General features: G+C 44.9%; 1 protein-coding gene across 2 annotated transcripts; it reads right to left on the bottom strand.

The window, feature by feature from the left end:
- Window positions 1-8,174: 8,174 nt before the first annotated feature.
- On the bottom strand, window positions 8,175-20,882 carry LOC100066176 (zinc finger protein with KRAB and SCAN domains 7). 2 transcript variants are annotated; one of them, XM_023620609.2, is made up of 4 exons: window positions 20,794-20,882; window positions 14,231-14,322; window positions 13,800-13,926; window positions 8,175-12,565 (listed from the first exon to the last, which is right to left on the bottom strand). In XM_023620609.2, the coding sequence occupies exons 2-4, from the start codon at window positions 14,243-14,245 to the stop codon at window positions 11,112-11,114; spliced, it is 1,596 nt and encodes a 531-aa protein (XP_023476377.2). In that variant the 5' UTR covers window positions 14,246-14,322; window positions 20,794-20,882; the 3' UTR covers window positions 8,175-11,111. The 2 variants fall into 2 exon arrangements, with proteins under 2 accessions (XP_023476377.2, XP_070093977.1); XM_070237876.1 differs by having other exon boundaries at window positions 8,175-12,562.
- Window positions 20,883-23,502: the final 2,620 nt, after the last annotated feature.

The raw sequence follows: 23,502 nt of genomic DNA, 5'->3' as shown, positions 1-23,502 counted from the left end.
GCGTCCTACATGTAAAGTAGAGGAAGATGAGCACAGATGTTAGCTCAGGGCCAGTCTTCCTCAGCAAAAAGAGGAGGATTGGCAGCAGATGTTAGCTCAGGGCTGATCTTCCTCAAAAAAAAAAAAAGGACTCCATTTAAAATTTGATTTGGGGAAGTTGTCAAAAATGTTAAAAGTTTTGAACATTAAATTAAATTAATTATGTATTTATGTATACATATATAATATTTTAATATAAATATATAATAGATAAATTGTGTATATGTATATATAATATATAACTAATAAAAACAAAGTTCCATAGCTTGATCCAACTGGAAATCCAATGTTTATATACTAAATTTATATATTAAAAATAGCATATAAGAAAAAACAAAAAGGGTGCTAATTGGCTTTTGTGGTGTACAACATAGGTTCTAAATTAACTTTAACATTGGCTGAAATGCACCAATTGGCAAAACTTTATGGACTTAATTCTGGGGCTCAAGTTAGTTATACTGGGGATCTCACTAAATTTAAACATTGGCCCCCAATAATATTAAAAAGATAACTAAATATAAAATGGAGGAAAAATGGTTATGCCTCACTCTAACTGTAGCCTTTCCTAAATTTCCCTTAGTCATGATACCTATTGCCCTAAAATATTCCATATTGAACACAGAGGCTCTGATACAATAAATAATGAACTAAAATTAAAGTAAGTCCTTGATACTTACAAATTGGCTTGAAAATGGGACCCATGAACGTCCAGTTAAAATAGTTAATATGGCCCAATATAAGTTAAATCAGGGACTTCAAGGATTAAATTTACATATGAAACCTAATCAATAAAGAGGTGATTAACTCCACTGCTTCTCCATTTGACAGTCCAATTTTGCCTGTTCTTAAATTTGAAAAAAATAAAAGGCGCCTCATGGTGGATTACTATGACCCTAATGCTTTGGTCCCATCCAAGGCCCCCATATCCAATACCCAATATTCTTAAAATTACTGATTCTATTCAATTAACAACCAATAAACATTTTACTCATAGATTCGGCTAACATGTTCGTTCAGTGCCTATGACAATGGCCTCTCAACTGCAGTTTGCCTCCCCGCCTCTGAAGGGACACGGTACACATTTTCCAGGCTACCCATGGTACCTGCAACTGCCATCACACACAGTCTTTATAGACAAGACTTCAACTACATCCACCTTTCTCCAGGAGCACAGGTATAACATAACATTGGTAACATCCTTCTCCAAAGAGATTCACCTGACACACTTATTAAGGAGACATAAGTCCAACATCATTTAGTCCTTTTGGGGTTCTGGTGGCAACATATTCCTCATTTACAAATTTCACATCCAAATTAAATTTAGCAGGCACTCCTGTTAGTGCCCACAGAAACTCCTTCACTATAGAAGCTTTGGCAACCTCTTCTCGTGCCTCCTGGAGTCTCTGAACCACTTATCATGGCCATTGGTTACCCCTGGACTTCTGATGCAAGAAATTGCTCCTCTCGTCCTTGTACTATACACCCATAAAACAACAAATGACTGGCTACCTCCTGAGCTCTTCTAGAAACAGAGGCTCTCATAGACCCTGAGCCTGTGACCCTCCATACCCAGCTTCCCATAATGCTTTGGTCATGGAAACAGTACTCCACAAGCTTGGCATGGCTACTGAGACTCCTTAAAACAGAATGGAGCCAAACATGGGCCCTTGGGTATATTCCATCTGCAGGAGAGGGTGCTTTCCCCTGTCCTCAGGTCCTTCCAGATGCTGCAATGCACCCCTCCCTTGAGCCCCTCGATTATCTGAGAAGCCCCTTGGGATTAACTAAGTGAATAGCAATGGGAGTTGGGGAACTATGCAAATGGCACTGCTACCCACCATATGTGAGGGAGCTCCGTGGAATGTTGCTGTTTTCCATCCCTTAGCCAGGAGATCCATAATAAAGGATGGGATCCAAGAAACAACACACCTGACCAAACTTCAGGCAGTCATCTTAGCACTGGATGACCTGGCCAAGAAATGGTCCCATCTTCATATTTATTGTAAACTGCTGGCCATTACCTGGAAATTGTCCCCTTCAAGGTAAAAAAAGAGAAAAAAAAAACTCTGGGAAACTCTTGCCTCACAAATACCCAAAATATAAATCAAAACCACGTGTCTCTACATATACTAAAGCCACAATACAAGGCCCTGCCAGGATACCCCTTATTCCTTTTGGAGTTAAGATATTACTAATCGTAACCAAAACATACATTTCACTTCTTAGTATACACAATGCTGGGCTCTTGGAAAAGGCATTCAATCAAACTTTCACATCCCTAATAGGTCCTAAATAGCTTAACTGAGAGACATAATCACATCTTCAAACAACTTCTTTTCAAATTGCTGTCCAATGAATAAATCCCTACCGGTCTCTCCTTGCCCCAGGCCTTAACCTATCTTTATAAATTTTTTATCTTGCCCCCAACCCACAAGGACTGGGAGCCAGATCAAGCTGCATACTCTCCTGGGACACATTAACCAGCTAGGAAGCTGCTCATCTGACACGGGACCAATTTGAGCCAACACTTCTACAAATCAAAACAAAAGGCCTGTCAAGTGCAGCTGCACACCATCCTGATGACCCCTGATTTTATTATTCCTGGTCTGGGTGCTTTCATTGGTTTACAATCCAGAGGCACAAACCCTGCAGGGAAGCCATTGTTCCAACCAAACACGGCAAATGCCAAAACCTGCATCAACTCGAGTGGGTATTCAATTGGGAAGTATACCCCAATCCCAGACAACATTGCCCTAGCCCAGGAGCTCACCACTAGAGATGACATCGCCCCAGCCCAAGACATCGTCGTTGGAGATGACTTTGCCCACTGCGCCAGAGACAACTTCACCCTGGACACTAAGACCTCTTCCCAAACAATACAAGAAAATTTTTGCTTTTCTTCCTTTGACATTAGGGATTCTATTACGTTTCTGAGCTTGCTGTCTGCTTAGCCCGTGATCCTGGTATATTCCTATGTACACCTCTGCATTCTCATGCTTAAAGGGAAATCAGGTAGACGTTATTACTATCTGTGTCTAAAAATGAATGGAGGGGCTGACCTGGTGGAGCAGCGGTTAAGTGCACACGTTCCACTTCGGCGGCCCGGGGTTCACCGGTTCGGATCCCTGATGCGGACATGGCACTGCTTGGCACGCCATGCTGTGGTAGGTGTCCCACATATAAAGTAGAGGAAGATGGGCATGGATGTTAGCTCAGGGCCAGTCTTCCTCAACAAAAAGAGGAGGATTGGCAGCAGTTAGCTCAGGGCTAATCTTCCTCAAAAAATTAATTAATTAATTAATTAATTAAAATAAAAATGAATGGAAATTATGCTTTCCCTAGGAGACACCTGCCTGCCTCATATCAGTCAACTCTTTGACCCCAGTGCCTTCTCCTACTGATGAGGATCAAGGCTGCCCCAGGGAGAGAAACCCAAGGTGACCTGCCCTACATACCGATCTATATCATCCTCCGGGAAGCACAGGACGTCCTGACCTGATCCCACCTGATTCCTATCCAAAGTTCCAGGACCACCCAATAACCAGACCCCACCTGCACTGATACCATTTTAACAATTTTTTTCATGATCTTTCCTTCATCTTGTAAAGAAAGAACTCACATACCTATGCCTTATAAATTTAGCCCTACCCTCAACCCATTGCAGCTCTTTACTGCCCACGGGCCCTGTCCCCATGCTACTTCATGCTATTCTCTGAATAAAGGAGCCCTACTGCCAGACCTTGAGAGTCCAAGAAGTCTTTCTTTGAACTCCTCGGCTTGCCGAGCCTTCATCACTACTACTCTCCTCCAGCTTTCCACCACAACCTTCTGCCTGCGTCTCTGACTGTGACCACCACAATTACTCCTTCCCCTTGGTTACATGCAACACCACTCATCTTTACACATACTTGACTAACTTATCATTTCATCCCTTCCAACAACATACCTGCCAGACCTTCCCCCTTGACCTGGGCATATTTCTAACACACTTTTCAACTCTACTATGATATTGTTAAAGACTCCCAAAATTTCAGATCTATTTTTCTTCACTAATGCCATATAAATGGGAAAATTGGTTACGGGTCAGTCGGCAGAGACTCCTTGTACTTCTACTTGTGTTGCCCTGTTCTTCTCTTATAACGAAATCTTTTCTATCCTCTTTAGGGCAACTTATGCCCTACTCTCTAAACATCTCCACTCTCATTACCCCTAACTTTCCTTAGTATGATGCCAAAACACCAGAGGACAAATTGTATTGTAAATATTTTTTAATTTCTGAATATTACGAGGTTTTGACATGCTAAAAATCCATTCTGTCTGGGAGAGACTGCCTTTCCAAGGGCTAGCCAACTCTTAGAGATAGCAAAGAGCCCAGCCAGGAGCATATCTTTGATACACAAACTAACCAATCCAGAGCCATACCTCCTCCATCTGGCCCATACACCCTGAGAGACAATATTTCTCTGCCTTAACCATCCCAGGGCCAGGTGCTAAGCAACTGGAGACCATCCTTATTGCCCCAAACCTGTCAAAATTATTCAAACTAGCCAATCCTAAACTGTTCACGCTTCCCTGCCTTGCTTTTTCCATGAAAACCCCTATAAAGGCAGTGGCCTAAACCTTCCCCTCACTCCTGTCTTCTGCCTCCTGACCACCCTGGTGGCTTTGCCATGTAGCCCTACCAGGAGTGCCATGCTTCTTGTCTCTTGGATCAGTGAGTATAATACTTAGGTTTTTTTTCCCCCGTGCCTCTCTTGTTTTCTCTTATGACCACATCTGACTAACCATCTCATTAAAAAATACAAAATACAACCCATACCATCAGCTGGAACATCTTTGAACTGTGGGCTGCACTTAGCTAAGGGAGTGGCAGGAGCATCCACTACAGGCTGTTCATCCCCCTCTGGCAAGGTAACTACTTCATAGAGTCAGTTGATCCCCTGGAATCCCACTCAGGCTTGATCTTGGATGTAACATTTCCATTTAATGATGGCACTTTGCTGAGCCTGTCCTATTTTATTAGTAGGATCAATGAGAATCCACGTGAGGATGGGTAGCTCAGGTCATAAGGTCACATGCAGCACTTCGGTGATTAAGAGCTATTTCCAACAGAGCCCAATAGCAGGCTAGGAGTTGACATTCGAAGTTGGGTTTATCTGGCAGCTGTCTTGCGTAATTTACATCTCCAAAACCCGAGGGGTCTGTGCACCCCAGTAGCAGTCTCTTGTTGCCACAGGCTCTAATCCGCATGGGTAAGTAGCAAAGACGTGTAGCTCCAAAGAGCTGGCAAGCTCCATTGGTCCCAATGACAAGACCCATGCCAATTCATGTTGCATGGCATCTACAGTCTGCTCTTTTGGGGACCCCATACAGAGATGGCCACCTTGCAGGTAAACCTTGACTAAACAGACCAAAAAAATACCCAGATTTGGTACATGTTATCTCCAATAGCCAAACAGGACTACCAGCTATGGAACTTCTTTCCTGTTGGTGGCAGCTTCCAATGACAGCAATTTTTGTTTGACTTTATCAGAAATACTCCTCTGATTACCAGCCCAGATGGCTCCCAGGAAATGTACTTTTGAGCAGGTCCCTGGATCTCACCAGGGTTGAGGACCCATCCTCTTTGTCATAATATCTACAACTTTATGTAGGGACTGGTCAATTTGTGTTTTAGTCAGGCTGGCAATGAGGATGTCATCAATACAGTGGATGACAAGTACTTTTGAGGGTAATTGGGCTTGTGGCAGATGTAGTCCTACCACTGGTGCCATATTACAAGAGAATTGAGGTACTGGTATGGACTAAATTGTGTTGTCCTACCCCCGTTAATATGTTGAAGTTCTAACCTCCAATATGACTGCATCTAGAATCCTAAAATGAGAAATGAAGAAAGGCTGCAAAAGTGTGCTATTCTTCAAGACAATGGAAGAATAACCCCGAAGATGATTCAGAGATCAGGGTTGAACCATTGCCTTGGTTTCAGACAGACCAGACAGTTTCCAACAAAAGCCACCTAGAGCCTTGGGGTCAAGACTGAGGCCGCAGTGGATCCAGAAGGTGGGACCATCACCCCAGTGGTCCTGGAGGGCAGAGCACCAAATCAAAAAGAATTATCCTTGAGCCTGAGATCTCATGGAATTTGCCTTGCTAAGTTTTGGATTTGCTCAGGACCTATCACCCTTTCTTCCTTCCAATTTCTTCTTTTTGGAATTGGAATGTGTGGGATAACAGAAAATATATACAGTTGTCCCTCAGTATTTGCAGGGGATTGGTTCCAGGGTGCCCATGGATACCAAAATCTGTGGATGCTCAAGTCCCTTAGTCAGCCCTCTGTATCTGTGGGTTCACACCCCTGAATTCAACCAACTGTATAAACATGATCCATGGTTGGCTGAACCCGCAGATGAGGAATCCGTGGATATGGAGGGCTGACTGTATTGGTCTCTGTCCCTAGTTCCTGGCACAGAGCTCTTGAAACTCTTGTAATTTCCTAAGTGATAAGAGCACTCAGAGCATCTCTTGTTCTAATATTTGGTCTTTGGCCCTGGTTCTTGACGCAGGGCTCTTGAAACCCTTATAATTCCCTGGGTGATAGGAGCGCCTTTTGTCCTATTGAGGTGAGTCTAGGTGGGCTCCTGGATGAGGGCTGGTCACTGGAAAGATCAAGCCATGATTAGAAGCTTGGAATTTTCAGCCCACCCCCCATTCTCTTGATAACGGAGAAGGGCTTGGAAAGGAGTTAATGATTAATCATGCCTACATGATGAAGCCTCCATAAAAGAACCAAAAGTACAGGATTCAGAGAGCTTCCAGGCAGGTGAACACATCCTTGTAACTGGAGGGTGATGCTCCTCAACCCCATGGGTATAGAAGTTCCTATGCTTGGGACTCTCACAGACCTTGCCCTACATATCTAATCTGGCTGTTCATCTGTATCCTTTAAATGATAACCGACAAACATATGTGAATTGTTTTCCTGAGTTCTGTGAGCCACTCTAGCAACTTAATCAAACCCCAGGAGGGTGTTGTTGGAACCTTGGATCTACAGCTGGTTGGTCACCTGCACCTGCAATTGGTGTCTGAAGTAGGAGGCCCACTGAGCCCTTAACTGTGGGATCTGATGCTAGCTCCAGGTAGATAGTGTCAGAATTGAGTTGAATTGTAGGACCCCCAGCTGGTGTTGTAGAGAATTGCTTGGTGTGTGTGTAGGGGGGGAATCCCATACATTTAGTGACCAGAAGTGGTGTTCTGTGACTAGTAAGAGACACACAGGAGGGAAGAACTGTAGGTCTTTTCAACACCCGATGTCTATCCTATAACTGTTCCATCATTATATTTTGGAAGCATACACTTGTCTGGTTTCAGGCTCACAGCCGGAGAATTTTGCCTCTAGATGAATCATAGCTCAAGTCTCACCCGTATCTGACCTAGATGATATTTAGATGACACTTTGGACTTCCAGACTTTCAAGTTAATGCTGAACCAGAGGTAAGACTTTTGGGCTACTGGAATGAAATCAATGAAATTAATGTATTTTGCATGTGAGGACATGAATTTGGGGGAGCCAGAGGCAGAACTGATGGACCAAATGTTTGTCTCCTCAAAATCCATGTCAAAGCTCTAATCCCTAGTGGGAAGGTATGTAGAGGCAGGGCCCTTGGGAAGTAACTAGGGTTAGATCAGCTTACGTGGGTAGGGCACCCACGATGGGATTAACGCCCTTATTAGAAGAGAAACAGACAGACAGCTTCTCTCTTTCTTCATGATATGAGAATATAGCAAGAAGGCAGCTGTCTGCAAGCCAGGAAGCAGGTCCTTACCAGAACCTGGTCATGCCGGCAACTTGATCTTGGACTTCCCAGCCTCCAAAACCGTGAGGAATAAATATCTGTTGTTAAAGCCCCCGAGTCTATGGTGTTTTGTGATAGTAGCCCCAAACTAAGACAGCTGCTACAGATATGTCCCTCCCAGTCCCCTCCCTCCCAAAAAAGGATCAGGCCTAGATATATTTAGCCTTCAAAGAATAATTCTCACATTATGCAAACTTTTCCAGAGTAATAAAACAGAAAGAAAAGTTCCAAATTCATTTTGCAAAGCAAATTGAATCTAGTTCTGTAAGCAGAAAAAAGAAATCACCATGAACAAATGGACTTTATTCCAGGAATGTCAAGAAATTTCAATTATTTGAAAACTTGTCAATAAAATGAATTACAAAAAAAAAAAAATACAGAATATGACCTGTAAATTACACCAACAGACTTTTAAAAAATTAGATAGAACTTAGCATCCATTTCTAATAGAAACTCTAAGTATAATAATAATTGCTATAATGTGTACTATGCATCAAGCACTATTTTAAGTGCCTTACACTTATATTAACTAATTTTATCCTCACAGCCCTATGAGGTAGAACCATTTCACAGATGGAAGAACTGAGACACAAGCTCAGTGACTGCCCAGCATCACACACCTAAGAAGGTGGTGGAGTGAGGATTTGAACTTAGAGTGCTAGGCACAAAATCTGTGCACTTAACCACTTAGATACCATACTGCTTCTTCTAAAAATAGAGATAAAAGGAAACTTCTAAACACAATAGAATATTTATCAGAAACTAAGAATGAGGTGAACATCATAAAAAAACTGTGAAGTGCTAAAAACTTTAGGAACAAGACATGGAATGCCTGTTATCTGCTATTTTCTTTTTATATTCTTGCTAATGCATGACATAAGTGACATACAAATTAGAAATTAAGAGAATACTAATTATTTTTGTATACCTACAAAAGTTAGGAAATGAAAACTAAAAATAATTTAGCAAGGTAATTGGATCCAGATAAAGTTTTTAAAAACCAATAATTATTTCCAATACTAGCAATAGAAATTGAGGTGTGGCTTTCCAATGTAGCCCTTTTTCCTCCATCCAAGAGCCTGAGTGCTTTTCCAGGAAGTGAAGACGTTCATTTCTACTGAGCACCCACCAGACAGCTGGTGGTGTGTAACAGTCATGAATAGCACTGGATCACCCACTCCAGAGACTTAGTGTGGCAGGGGATGAGCAGACAAGAACCCGAAGATAAAACTATAGCATCCAACAGGCAGGGGGTTCTACTGATGACATGAGCAGTAATGTCCAATCAGGGTGGAGGGATGGACACAGGTGCTCATAATGGGGGCTGGGTTCTTCCCTGGGATCTGAGAACTCCCAAAGTAAAACACTTAAAAAAGGAAGTCCTATCTGCATATTTTGTAAAGGAAAATGGAAATAAACACCAAAAACATAGCTGTAACAGAAATTTAATTGAAAACACATTCACAAATGACAAATTTCCAGTCCCCTGTCCTTGGTTCAGAAATTTTTTAGGCCCCCAAAAAACATTCTAACAATGTCTGAGAGGCCTCTCCCAGAATCACATCTAATTCTTATTTTCTTCAGCCTGGACTCTCTTTCCTTTCTTCTCCATTGCCTCTAAGACACAAATCACAGCTCACAAAAATCTCTCCCCTCCAGGTTACACACCTGACATCGCCCCCACCTCCTCCTCCACCTGTGCCACACTGCCGCTCCTCATATTGCTAAGAGGAAGGAGGTTGACACCAGAGGCAGAGGTGCCCCAGCAGTGGGGCCCTACTGCAAGGGAGAAAATAAAGAGTTGTTCAAGCTTATGTCCAATATGTGACTGTTAAGGAGTGGAAATCCTCTGAAAAGATTTCCTGTTTCTTCTGCCTTTGATGAATGAAAGATGGCCCAAAAGGTAATTACAAAAATTAAGGGTACACCTCTAACCTAGAAATTGGTAAGGAAATAAGATTAATTTGACTCTACTATCTTGCCACAAACCTCATCGCTGTGAATTCCAACCATCCAAGAATGCTTCTAACTGGAACTTTCAATCATCTTTGCCACAGCCACGAAAGTCAAATCTTCACAGTAAATTTTGATGCTGTTCTTAACTTGTTTACTTAGGCATAGGGTGGACTCGGCTAGTTCAGAACTAGAATCAGTGTGCAGGGCAAAGTACCTATCAGTGGAACATGACTGCCAACTCCAATACCTGGGTACATACATACATACATACATACACACACACACACACACACACGCACTCAAACACAAACCCATTAGCTCTCTGAGGCAGAAGTAACAGCAGTAAGACTCCAGGGATACACGTAGATGATATGAATGAGGCCTTTGTATGTGATATCCGATGATATCCATCGTTAGAAATTTTAGGTTGGGTGGTGGGAGGGGAGTTCATCCTCACTTGAAGAATGGTTGCGTTGGAGAAGTGAGTTTTAAAAACTTCTTCAACAACTAGTAGATGCAGAGAATTATCTATATGCCAAAAGAAACAGATACAATACCCAACCACAAAGAGCCTACATTAAATTGGTATGAAAGTATACACATATGCATTAAGTTGAGAATAATTTACAAGGCAATTTAGTAACTGCAAATTGTAGCACAGGCTAATTTGAAGCACTGAGGTCATATCAACAGAAGTTTAGGAGGAAGGAAGAAGCATCTGAAGAAAAATGTCTTTGAGAGATGAACTGGATCTTACAGGTTCTGAGGGACACAGATTAGCAAACAGGAAGAAGAAACGGTTTCTAGGTAGGGAACAAGTGATGAGGGTCTAGATTGGAACAGAAGTTTCAAAAAGGCCAGACCCAAGAGTCAGAAAAGGAATCCGTTTCAGATAACGACTTTATGTAACTGGGGAAACGGATTAACTGGAATAGAAAAAGGAAGATATAATCTCTGTCCTTGAGAAGCACACAGTCTGATTATGGGATGAATAACTAAGAAATGACACAGAATTCAAACTTTTAAAAAAGAGATATAAAGAAAGAAGGAAATCTACAAGTACATGAAATGCGTGGTCCTCACTTCCCCATTACTGAGGAAGGAGTGCACTGTTACTGCCACTCTCCTACCTTTATGACCCAGCAGGAAGCATTTAGGGAATGCCCCACTTCAATTAGTGGTTCTAAGAGGACACCAGGGTGAGTAGCCTTCTTATAAAGAAAGCTTAACTCAAAGTTCCTTGCTGTCTTGGAGATTTATGCTTTAAGAAACTGACCGAGCCCCACCTGCCTGCTTCTCTCCAGTGTGAGTTCGCTGGTGGTGATTGAAAGTGGAACGCTGACTGAAGGCTTTTCCACACTCAATACATTCATAGGGTTTCTCTCCAGTGTGAACTCTCTGGTGCACAGTAAGCTGTGAGCTGTCACTGAAGGCTTTCCCACACTCACTGCATTTATATGGTTTCTCCCCAGTATGGGTTCTCTGATGTACCATAAGGCTGGAATTATGGCTGAAGACCTTCCCACACTCAGTACATTCATAAGGTTTCTCACCAGTGTGAATTCTCTGGTGTATAATGAGGTATGAGTTTTGATTGAAGGATTTTCCACATTCATTGCATTTATAGGGCTTTTCACCTGTGTGAAGTCTCTGATGTCGAATAAGACACTTACTCAGACTGAATGCTTTCCCACACTCATTACATTCAAAAGGTTTTTCTCCAGTATGCATTCGCTCATGGTCAGCAAGCTGAGAGATTTGACTGAAAGCTTTCCCACAGTCACTACATTTGTATGGTTTTTCCCCAGTGTGGAGGCTCTGATGTCGAATAAGACATTTACTCCGACTGAAGGCCTTGCCACATTGATTACACTCATAAGGCTTCTCCCCACTGTGGATTCTCTGATGATCAATGAGATTTCTATTAGAACAGAAAGCTTTCCCACACTCATTACACTTGTAGGGTTTCTTACCAGTGTGAAGTACCTGGTGTCGGATAAGATTTTTACTCCGACTGAAGGCTGCTCCACACTCATGGCATTCATATGGTTTCTCCCCAGTGTGGGTTCTTTGGTGGTCAAACAGTTTGGAGCTCTCATTGAAGGCTTTTTCACATTCATTACATTTATAAGGTTTCTCCCCATTATGGAGTCTCTGGTGTTGAATGAGATGGGAGCTGTGTCGATAGGTCTTTCCACACACGCTGCACTCATAGGGCTTTTCCCCCGTGTGGGTTCTGAGATGAACTATGAGCTGAGAGGTCTGCCTGAATGTCTTTCCACACTCGTTACACTCATAGGGTTTCTCTCCAGTGTGGATTCTCTGATGCCCAATGAGGTGTGAACTCCAATTAAAAGTTTTGCCACATTCACCACATCGATAGAATTTCTGTCCTTTCAGGACTCCTTGATGTTCTGCAGGATGGGAAGACAGATTTGGATGTTCCCCAAGTTCCTTATATATATCACACCCATCTTCAGTAGATTTATTTTTATTCTCATATGTTATTTCCAGGAAATCACTTTCGAGTTGGCTCCCTTCCTCATCTGAGGGTTGCCCTTCTAGCTTCTCTAAAGCATCTTCACAGGCATCTCCAGCTTCTGGTCCTCCAGGAACCACCCCACAGAGTCCTCCTGATAATCTATCAGATGACTCCAACCCTTTAGAAATTTCCTGCTTTGCAGGCAACTCTGAACTCTCCATTCTGTTCTCACCTGCTGCCAAAAGAAAGAAGAAAACAACTTTTACTCATTTCTTGTCCTACTGAGAAAAAGAATTATCAGTAGTCTATGGAAACTCAATAGTTGAATATTTACTTTTCAGTTCTGGAATTTTTAAATACAAAAGCTTGAAAAAGAGAGCAATCATGGTCATAGCTGAACACAAAATGTTGGTTGCTTTCAATCACATCTTAATCAGGGCTACAAACATCATTCTACTACTTCAGTACGTTCAAGTTGTGGATGTGTGGGTCCCTGACTCCTAAGCCCACCCTCTCCAGAATACGCTACTGTCCTGGACCTGTCAATCACAGAAACTGCCCTGACAACAGGCCCCTTCCAGGAAGCTGCCCTGCTCGTCTTTCCTGAAGGGGAAGCTGAAGCAACCACACTTTATGCCAAGCAACCCAGCTCATCCCATGATGGATGACAGGTGACTGGACAGGGCCAAGCACTAGACCGAACTGTAGCTTTCCTGTAGATTAGTCATCAGCCTCTGCTGTGGCCTGGGCCAAAGTTCTGCCCAAACAGAGATGAGATTTAATGGTTGACCCACCCTTGGAGTCCCTCTCGAAGTAAATTCTGAACTGGAAGTAGGGCAAAATGAAGGAAATTACAAGTAGGAGCTCAAGCTGAAATGATGTATGAAGAGAAGCTAAACTACTGGGAGCCACAGCAAGCAGAAAGTATGAGGGAACAGAGAACATAATTAAGAAGGAGCTGTGAGGGGCAAAAGATTCAGAGTGAAGAGAATGGGGAGCAGTGGGAGAAGAAGACAGATATGCAGGGAGCAGCTGCGTCACATTCCCGGTGCAACACTAGCCTAAATGTCATCAGCTGTTGCTGCTGAGGCTGCTGAGCTGCCCTGGGTCAAGGCTCAGTCTCCACAAGGCCCTGTTTCTGGGCCAGGCGGTCAGGGTTCCATTTGTTCAGGGTTTCCATTTCTTTAGCCTTATTATAAGTAACACAGCTCATTAACTACAATAACCTGAGTAGCTCTCTATTCCTTACAACTACAAACTAACTAAACCACCCTGGGTCAATTAATAATGAAGAAAGAGAATGCTGATAACTGTTAAAGCTGGGTGATGGTGCAGAAAGATTCAGGATACTGTTCTCTCTACTTTGTCTGTTTGCCATTTTTCACAATAAAAGTTAACAAAGAAAAAGAATACAGCAAAGAAAATGCAAAGACTGCAGACTCTAAGTTACCGGGGAGCAGAAGCATTACCCAGGGAGGCCGCGCTGCAGTGATTTTCCGGCATGACCTTCTGGTACAGGGCTCTCTGACTGACTGCTGGACCTCTCCACTTCTTCTGAGTATAGTCCACGCACAGGAACTCGTACGCTGCAGACCCCTGGAACGACAAGCTTCTATCGCTCAGGATATTCCCAGCCTGAAGGCTACTGAGAGCACCGGGTGAGGGTCCTGGTGGGGAAAGTGGGGGCAGAGGGACAGAGGCTGGGATGACGCATCTAAAAGGACAAGACCAGGGCAAGACAGAGTCCATGAACTCAGCAGGCGGGACCAGCTCCAGGGGAAGCAATCAGGCAGGGAAGCCACAGGAACATCTCAGAATGGCCCAGAGCCCGGGGCTGAGCTCTAGCTATCCGGGGCCACAGACCGGGGAACTCAGGAAAGACGGAAAGGACTAAGCTCACCTGGGGCCCGACCATCTGAAGCACACTTGCTGCTGCTTGGTCTCCTAAGTTCCCTGCTTGGGGAACGGCAGGCACTGGGGAAGCCTGTTGAGCTGAGGGAGGAAAGAAAGCTATGAGTGGGACAAGCCATGCCCTTGGCTCCAGCAAGGTCTGTATCCCACCCAGTGGACTCAAGAGAGCCCAGGCAACTCCACACACAGAGTCTCATGCCCTTTCCAGAAAGGCTTTATCCTACGTGTGCTGTGCATTTTCCAGGAGGGGTATGGTAGAAGGACTCGGGTCACACTGAGGACTGGCCCCCTCAGTCCTCACTGTCTTGAACCTCTCTGAAGGAAGCCATACTTCTGACGACATTCTCTCCCATGGCTTCCCTAGCACAAGCCTAGCCTGATTTACCCCACATCTCTGGGCCCTCTTTCCCTGGTTTTTCTTCCTTCCTCTGCCCTCTCATTATGGACATTCCAGGTGCTCAGGCCTCAGAGCTTCCCTTCTCTGTCAGAGGTCTCATCGACTCTCATTGCTCTGCTCTCTTCCGCACTTCCATCACAAGCTTCCAGTCATCTGCTGGACACTTCACCTGGTGTTGCACATAACCATAAATTCAGTGTCAAAAATACATGTTCGGACTGTCTTCCTTTTCTTTGTCCCCAAGTTCTGTCAATGATTCCAGACATCCATCAAAACCTCTTATTCCCTCTCTCCTTTCTTGAAACTCACATCTAACAGATATTCGCCAAATTGATCTTCAGATTCAACACAATCCCTATCAGAAGCCCAGCTAGCTTCTTTGTAAAAATTGACAAACTGATAATAAAATTCATATGGAAACTCAAGATTTCCAGCACAGCCAAATGAAATTTGAAAAATAAAAATAAGAAGGAAGACTTACAATTCCCAATTTCTAAACTTACTTTACAAAGCAGCAATCACCAAGACAATGTGGTGCTGGCATAACGATAGACATAAATCAATGACACAGACTAAGAGTCCAGAACCAAACCCCATACATCTCTAGTCAACTTACTTTTGATGAAGGTCCCAAGACCACTCAAAGGGGAAAGAATAGACTTTTCAACAACTGGTGCTGGGACAACCAGATGTACAAAAGAATGAAGTTGGACCCCTACCTTAGACCATATGTGAAAATATTATGGACAGCAGGTCTTAGTACTTTTTGCAAAGTGGCCCATGACTCCACACACCGAGTCACAGACGATGGTCGTCTTCCCCTGAAACCGAGGCACCCTCCAACTCCCACCATGTAAGCAAATTTAAAGAAATCACTACCTTCACCCAGAAGCCATCATCTCCTACATTCGCTACAAACATCCGGACTCAGCAAGTGCTGCTAGGACTGACAAAAACGAGAGGACCGTACACTGAGACGGGAAGAAGGAAGCACGCCATCACCCAGCTAAAAGGGAGAAACTACAGCCCTGCTCCAAGGCACGGAGAGTCAAGCGAAGAACTACATTAGGGATCACGCATGTGAGCAGGCTGCCCTAGTTCGGGCAGACAAAGGAAGCCATGCTGTGAAAACAGGGGGACAGGTAAGAAGAAACATTCAGAGAAAACAAAAGCAAAGGAAAACGAGAGAAGTGATAAAGCAAATCACTGAAGGCCTATGAAAAGAGACTTAGAGACACAACGACAAAAGACACCTGAAGAGGAAAGGGTGCTTCAGGAGCAGGAGGGGCAGGCTCCAGCCCTGCTGAGCTCCAGCAGCTCAAACCGGAAGAAGGAAACTGCTCAGGACGAAGCAGAAAGTCAGCGAGGGAGACAGCCTTTCACAGACAAACCCGCAGAATGGATGGGAGACAGAAGGAAAACTGAAGTATGAAAAGAACTGGAAAACCGCTCAGGGTGAGGAGAAATCTGGCAGGGAGCCTAAAGAGAATGAACTGGAGGCCAGGGAGAAATATTTCAAAGAAATGCACCCAGTGGGGAAGATAAACAGCATCGACCTATCTCAGGAAATTGAGACCCACAGTGAAATGAGCACCAGAAAGAAGCCTCCAAGCTGGCCTGTTCTGAAGCAGCTGCTGCAGAAACATCCAGGGGCCACTGAGCCATTTGTAAAGAGGTGGTGAGAAGACCGACAGGCAGGAAAACGAGGGCGACAGCCTGTGAGCACGCCCATAGACGCCAGGCCTTCCATCAAAGAAAGGGTGAGCCCAGCCTCTGCGACCATGAACATGGACAAAGCTGAAGACCTCCTGGGCCTTCAGGCTCTGAGTGAAAGACCCAGAGCAAGGGAAAGTGATGGGGAACGGAGAGCTGAAAGCGCCCCACTACATCAGGTATCCAGGTGCCTCAGGTTCCTCCCAAGCCTAGCTAACTTTTTTTTTTTTAAAGATTGGCACCTGAGCTAACAACTGTTGCCAATCTTTTTTCTTTTTGCTGCTTTTTTTCTCCCCAAATCCCCCCAGCACATAGTTGTATATTTTAGCTGTGGGTCCTTCCAGTTGTGGCATGTGGGACGCCGCCTCAACATGGCCTAATGAGCGGTGCCATGTCTGCGCCCAGGATCCAAACCCTGGGCCGCCGAAGCACGTGAACTTAACCACTCAGCCATGGGGCCGGCCCCCCACACAGCTTTTGAGGACTGAAGAAAACCTCCATCCACCAACTTGTTAAGATGATACCACAAACGTGAGCCCCCAGGCCTGAGGAGCAACCCAAGCTGGATCAGGCCTCTTCTCTAGAGCCTCCCCCATACCCCAACCCAGGTCATTCCCACAATGAGAATGGATTTGAAAAGAGAAGGAAAGTCCCAAGCAATCACCTGGGCATTTTTCAGGGACGTTTTCTTCTTTTTCTCATTTTGCTGCTTCATCTCACATGCAGGGTAATTTTGTTTGCTTTCCTTCTTAGAAAGCTGTCTTTATTTTTATTTTTTTTTTTGCGGAAGATTGGCCCTGAGCTAAGATCCGTACCCATCTTCCCCTATTTTTCATAAGTGGGATGCCTGCCACAGCATGACTTGATAAGTGGTGCACAGGTCCGCACCCGGGATCCGAGCCAGCGAACCCTCGGCCACCAAGGTGGAATGTGCAAACTTAATGCTGCGCCACCAGGCCGGCCCCTTGTTTTCCTTTTTAAATCCTCGTTAAGTAGTCTCTTACTCTCCTGTTTTCCCTACCAGTGTCAGGGGACATAAGGTTTATTCTATACACTGATAATAAGCAAACAAGTTTCTAAGACAATTGTCACTACACAAAGACTGCTTCCAGTCCTTCAACATTTTTAAAATGTTAGTGTAATCCTCATACCAATAGATCAATTAAGAAATAAGCTCAGGGGCCGGCCCAGTGGCGCAGTGGTTAACTGTGCACGTTCTGCTTTGGCGGCCCAGGGTTCGCCGGTTCAGATCCCGGGTGGGGACATGGCACCGCTTGGCAAGCCATGCTGTGGTAGGTGTCCCACGTATAATGGAGAGGAAGATGGGCACTGATGTTAACTCAGGGCCAGTCTTCCTCAGCAAAGAGGAGGACTGGCAGCAGATGTTAGCTCAGGGCTACCTCAAAAAAAAAAAAGAAAATATATGGTATGTTAGACAGAGACAGGTGCCAGACAGTATAAGAAAACAAGGAGGAGGGTGATCAGGGAAGGAAAAGTATAAGCTCAAAAATTCAGCCTTGTAGAGCACATAGGGGTTCACCTGAGGGAGCTCTTTCACAGTGTTTCTGATATAAAAATACTGATGGTCCGAGTTGATAGTGTAGGGGAGGAGGACATTTCCTCTCCCCAAATGTGGGTTCGACTGGCTGGAGAACGAATTAAATTCACATGAGACAGAATAGCAAGAGAAAATTAAACAAAGCTTTATGAGGAACCATGGCCCGGGGCCTTTCTTCCCGAAGGAAGAAAGGGCACCAAAGAAGTGGGGTGCACAGAGTGGTTATATAGCCCCCAAACGGGTTGTTTCACATGTGATTGAAATGTCCCTCCCACAATAGTCACAAGATTGCCCTGTCGGCACAGTGCTTGATGGACACAGCAGGTAATGGTCTGCTATCTCGGTGGGCGTAGCAGAAGGCAAGTCTATGTCTGGAGCTGGGCGGTCACAGGTGAGCGCAGCAGCAATCGGTTCCTAGCCTAAGGAAAGATGCTTAATCCTTAAGGAGATGCCAACATTGGGAGGGGGAGGGAAGTCAGTTACAGGAGGTTACCAGACTAGCACAATAAAATGCAGATTTTAAGTCCTTGCCTTTGGTATTGATTAAGAGTTTTTGGAGAGTAGGTCATGGCCTTTCTTCTTCCTGGTACAGAGAGGGAGGCACCTTTTACAGATAGAGATTTACCTTACAAATGTAAACGCGTCCTAACAAAGGGCAAGTTCCATTCCTCAGAGCCTCCTTCCCTGTCCCAGTTTATCAAAAGCAATCAGCCTCAAATAATCCTGATGCCAAAGAGACATATCTTGGCGTGGCCAATTCCAGGTCCCCACAATAGTTTGACATATGATTTTTGATTTTACGATGGTGAAAAGTGATACGCATTCAGTAGAAAACATACCTAGAACACTGAATTTTGATCTCTCCTGGGCTAGCGATAGGCAGTCCACTACTCTCTCCTGATGCCGGGTGAGCAGCAAGCTGCAGCCAGTCAGCCACGCTAAACAACAGATACTTACGACCATTCTGTACCCATCTGACCCTTCTGATTTTCCACTTTCAGGACAGTATTCAATAAACTACATGAGATATTCAACACTTGACTATAAATTCGGCTTTGTGTTGGATGATTCTGCCCAACTGTAGGCTAATGTAAGTGTTCTGAGCATGCATTAAGGTAGGCTAGGCTAAGCTATGATGTTTGGGAGGTTAGGTGTAGTAAATGGATTTTCGATGTATATTTTCAACTCACGATGGGTTTTTCAGGATGTAACCTCATTGTAAGTCGAGGAAGATCTGTACTGAAGATTGCAAGATAATGTAAGTTATGTCTGGTATACTTTTATGTATTTTTACTCTGAGGCAACTCTTTGACATCATGGAGTGCTTATGCGCTAATACTTCTTGGATACCAGGAACCACAGAAAACTAAATGGCATAGTTACTAAACATTTTTCATGTTTTGTCAGTATCCCTTATAAGTACATGCTGAAGTTTGTCTTCAAAACATTCCCATCTTTTCACAACAGTAAGGATTACTTTTTTAATCAAAATTTGTCTGCCTCTCTTTAGCATCAACATGTAAGAGCCTCATTTGTCAGTCCTTGATTATGCACACAGATATACACGTGTATAAACAACGGAAGTTCCCTGATATCCTCAATCAAAATATGGCTAGAAACACTTGCTGACATTTCCTTGCAAAGTAACTGACCTAGTATTAGTGAGTTTTCAGTTCTGAACGGCAAACAGCTTGAAACAGGATGGTGTTCTTTCCTGGCCCCACTTTTAACTAAGGAGGAGACCATTCTCTGATTTCTTAGGCCAAAGTAAGTGAGAAGCCAGTACAGTGGTTTTAGGTTAGAGCTGAACCTTGTGCTTAAAAACTGCATTTTAGGGTCAGCCGGAGGCCGAGCGGTTAAGTTAACACGTCCGGCTTTGGGGGCCCAGGGTTTCCCGGTTCCAGTCCTGGGAGTGGACATGGCACCGCTCATAGGGCCATGCTATGCTTGGGCGGCGTCCCACATGCCACACTAGAAGGACCCACAACTAAAAATACACAACTATGTACGGGGGGGGGGGGAGGTTTGGGAGAAAAAGGAAAAATAAAATCTTTAAAAAAGAAACGCTGCATTTTATATACTACTCTTTCATTCTGAAGACAGACAATCGCTCTAATAAAGATTTTGCTATTTTTTCTGCACAAACATCACTTGAACATTTACAGCTTCAACTATTGTGTACTATGGGAAATAAACTGCAAACAAAATATTTTTCTTTTAATCATACTTGCAAAAACGTCTTGATGGTGTCATAATGCTAGCACTAATTTTAACCAATATATGAACAAATGCATTCCGCAAGCTGAAGATATAACTTTCAAAAGCAATACTAGGAATGTACTTAATACCACTGAATTACATATACACGTTAAAATGGTAAACTTTTATGTGTCATACGGTAAATGCTATGTATATATTCCCACAAAACTAAAAAAAGTTTTTTAAGAGCAATAGTATGATCCCATTTCGTAATAAAAACTTACACATGTATGCGAGCTTGCATACTTATACACAAACTGGAAAATGTCAGGAAGCCTCCAGGAGAACACACTTGCGGACTGCGGTTACTTTTACTTTCCTTACTCTCTCCGCGTCATCTAATGGGCCGTAATGAGCGCGCTTTGTTTGCATAATCGGGAGAAGCGATAACGCACAGAAATCCCTCCCTCCCCGCCCCGGGCGCCGAAGCTCCTCCAGCTGAGCCCTCAGCACGGCGGGGACCGGATCCCCGGCCAGACCACCGCCCCGGCCGCGGCCTCCAGCCCGGGCCCCACCGCCGCCCGCCGGCCACAGCCGAGCACCCCACCGCGCCCCGGGAACCCCGCGGGCGCACAGCAGCCCCCGCCGCCCCGCCCCGCCCCGCCTGCGCCACCCGGCCGCTCACCGACTCCCGGGGCCGCCCGAGACTCCGCCTGCCCGCCGCACCGCACGCCCCGCGCCCGGCTCCCGCTGGCCCGTCGCGCACGCGCGCCGCCGCCCCGGGCCTCGGCGGCCTCTCTAGGAAACTGGGAGGGCCACCGTCTCGGCTTCTCCCGGCCCAGGGTCGCGCTGGCTGGCCTCCGAGCCCAGCCGAGGGGCTCGTCCCCAAGCCCGCCGCCTGGCCTGTGGACGTCTGTCCTCCGTTCTCCGAGGCCCATTCGAGCCCCAGAGCTCTATCAGTCTTGGCGTTTTCCCACATCCCTGTTGATGTGTGTGCAGGGCTGCCCTCCCTCCAGGCGAGAAAAGGATCCAAAGCTCGGGGTCAAAATAGGGACCAGCAAGATCTAACTGACCGGTTCTGGTTGGCAGAGCTGTTAAAGGGCCACTCATTACTCCCTGGGGCCTCCTTCAAGTTGGGAAACCAGATCCTAAGGGAGGGTAGTTTTCCGGCTAACCTCTTCCCGGATCACCACCACAACCAGGGGGTACATGCTTATTCCCAGCCACAGCCACAGCAAACATTACCTTCCCACAGCCTCCAGCTGTTTTCTCTTATGGGTGAGTTCTAAGCAGGCTCACCCTAGTGGGTGATGAGATTGTCGCATATGGGGTACATGGGGTAACTATCCAAGTTACAAAACTGATTCAGCTTGAACTAAAGAAGCCTGATTTATAGCCTATCAAACATACATTGTACATCTGCTTTAGCCATTAAAGTAAAGAATGCACTCTCTTAAGAATGCATACTTCCCCTCCTAAGCTCAATCATTGCTGCGCATGTTAGTTCCTTTCCGAACATCAGGGTCTTATTGACCTGCTCATTTGCAACTGAATACCTCTTTGAAACTTTGATGAATGTGTACCCAGGGTATGTTTAGTGTATGTTCTTTGTTCTCAAAAAGGGGAAAGGGCTGGCCCGATAGCACAATGGTTAAGTTCACACCTTCCACTTTGGCGGCCTGGGGTTGGCTGGTTCAGATCCCAGGTGCAGGCATGGCACCACTTGGCAAGCCATGCTGTGGTAGGCGTCCCGCATATAAAGTGGAGGAAGATGGGCACAAATGTTAGCTGAGGGCCAGTCTTCCTCAGCAAAAAGAGGAAGAGTGGCAGCAGTTAACTCAGGGTTAATCTTCCACAAAAATAAAATAAAATAAAAATAAAAACGTAGAAGTGGGGCCGGCCTGGCAGCGTAGTGGTTAAGTTTGCGCTCCACTTTGGTGGCCCTGGGTTCCCAGGCCCGGATGCCGGGAGCTGACCTACATGCTGCTCAACAAGCCACACTGTAGCAGCGTACCACATAAAGAATGGAGGAAGATTGGCACAGATGTTAACTCAGGGCCAATCTTCCTCACCCACCCCCCTAAAAAAAATAAAAATAAAAATAAAAACAGCAAGAGTGAAGACTGTACTGAAAATCTTGCTTGTCTGCAATGCTTTCTTCCTTTGTGGAAACTGTCTTCCTGGATTATAATCCTCACCCTAGTTGAAATAAAACTCACCTTATCTCTCTCTCTAGAATGGTTCTTGGTTATTTTGCTTCCACGTGGGTGAACAATGGGGCTATTTGCCAATATGTGGAATCCTAAAGAAGAAGGTTTGGAGGTGGAGAGGCCATTTAAAGAACAGCTGAGGGGCCAGCCCAGTGGCAGAGCAGTTAAATTTGCACATTCTGCTTCAGCAACCAGGGTTCGCCAGTTTGGATCCTTGGTGTGGACCTACGCACTGCTTGGCAAGCCGTGCTGTGGCAGGCATCCCACATATAAAAATAGAGGAAGGTGGGCATGGATGTTAGCTCAGGGCCAGTCTTCCTCAGCAAAAAGAGGAGGATTGGCAGATGTTAGCTCAGGTATAATCTTCCTCAAAAAAAAAAAAAGAAGAAGAAAACAAGCTGAAGCAACATCAAGAGACTGCCCAGCCTCTGTAGGAGCAAATGTCTTCTATCTGATGAGGATTTTTAGGCTGCTTAATTTTAAAATATTTTATGATGAGGATTTTTAGGCTGGTTACTTTTAAAACTGTAGATGAGAAGCAGGCTCCGAGGACTGGAATTTTGCTTGCTCTTTTGAGACATTTACGTTTGTGAAGGAAGGGGGGATGACCTTGTAGGGACCTGAAATTGGCCACCCCAGGATATGTCTCTTTGGCATCAGGATTGTTTTGGGCTGATTGCTTTTGATAAACTGGGACAGGGAAAGAGGCTCTGGGGAATGGAACTTGCCCTTGTTGGGACACATTTACATTTGTAAGGTAAATCTCTATCTGTAAAAGATGCCTCCCTCTCTGTACCAGGAAGAAGAGGAGAGATGACCTTGTCCCTAGAAGCTCTTAATGGGGAAGGCAAGAACTTAAGTTGGTTGCTGTCTGGCAATCTCATGTAACTGATTTAGGGTGGTGGCATCTAACCTTTCTAACCTTTACTTAATCCGATTTGATTCTTGTCTAAAAGTCATGGGATCACCCAATGACCAGACCCCACCTGCACTGATACCATTTTAACTTTTTTCATGTTCTTTCCTTTGTCTTGTAAAGAGATGAATCATATACCTATGCCTTAAATTTAGCCCTAACCCTCAACTTGGGGCAGCAGCAGGAGCTCTGACTGCCCGTGGGTCCTGTCCCCACACACCAGCTCTGCCTGCCCATGGGTCCTGTCCCCATGCCAGCGGGGGCAGCA

This window comes from Equus caballus, chromosome 16 (genome assembly GCF_041296265.1).
Source record: "Equus caballus isolate H_3958 breed thoroughbred chromosome 16, TB-T2T, whole genome shotgun sequence".
Lineage (NCBI taxonomy): Eukaryota > Metazoa > Chordata > Mammalia > Perissodactyla > Equidae > Equus > Equus caballus.
Note: the sequence above shows the minus strand (reverse complement) of the source record. Positions and strands in the feature narration are given on the sequence as shown.

Excerpts from the sequence above, each read along its gene's own strand:
- LOC100066176 (XM_023620609.2), bottom strand. Across the intron at positions 12,566-13,799 it reads CTGCAGCGCGGCCTCCCTGG|CAGGTGAGAACAGAATGGAG; the intron begins GTAATGCTTCTG and ends TTCTTTTGGCAG.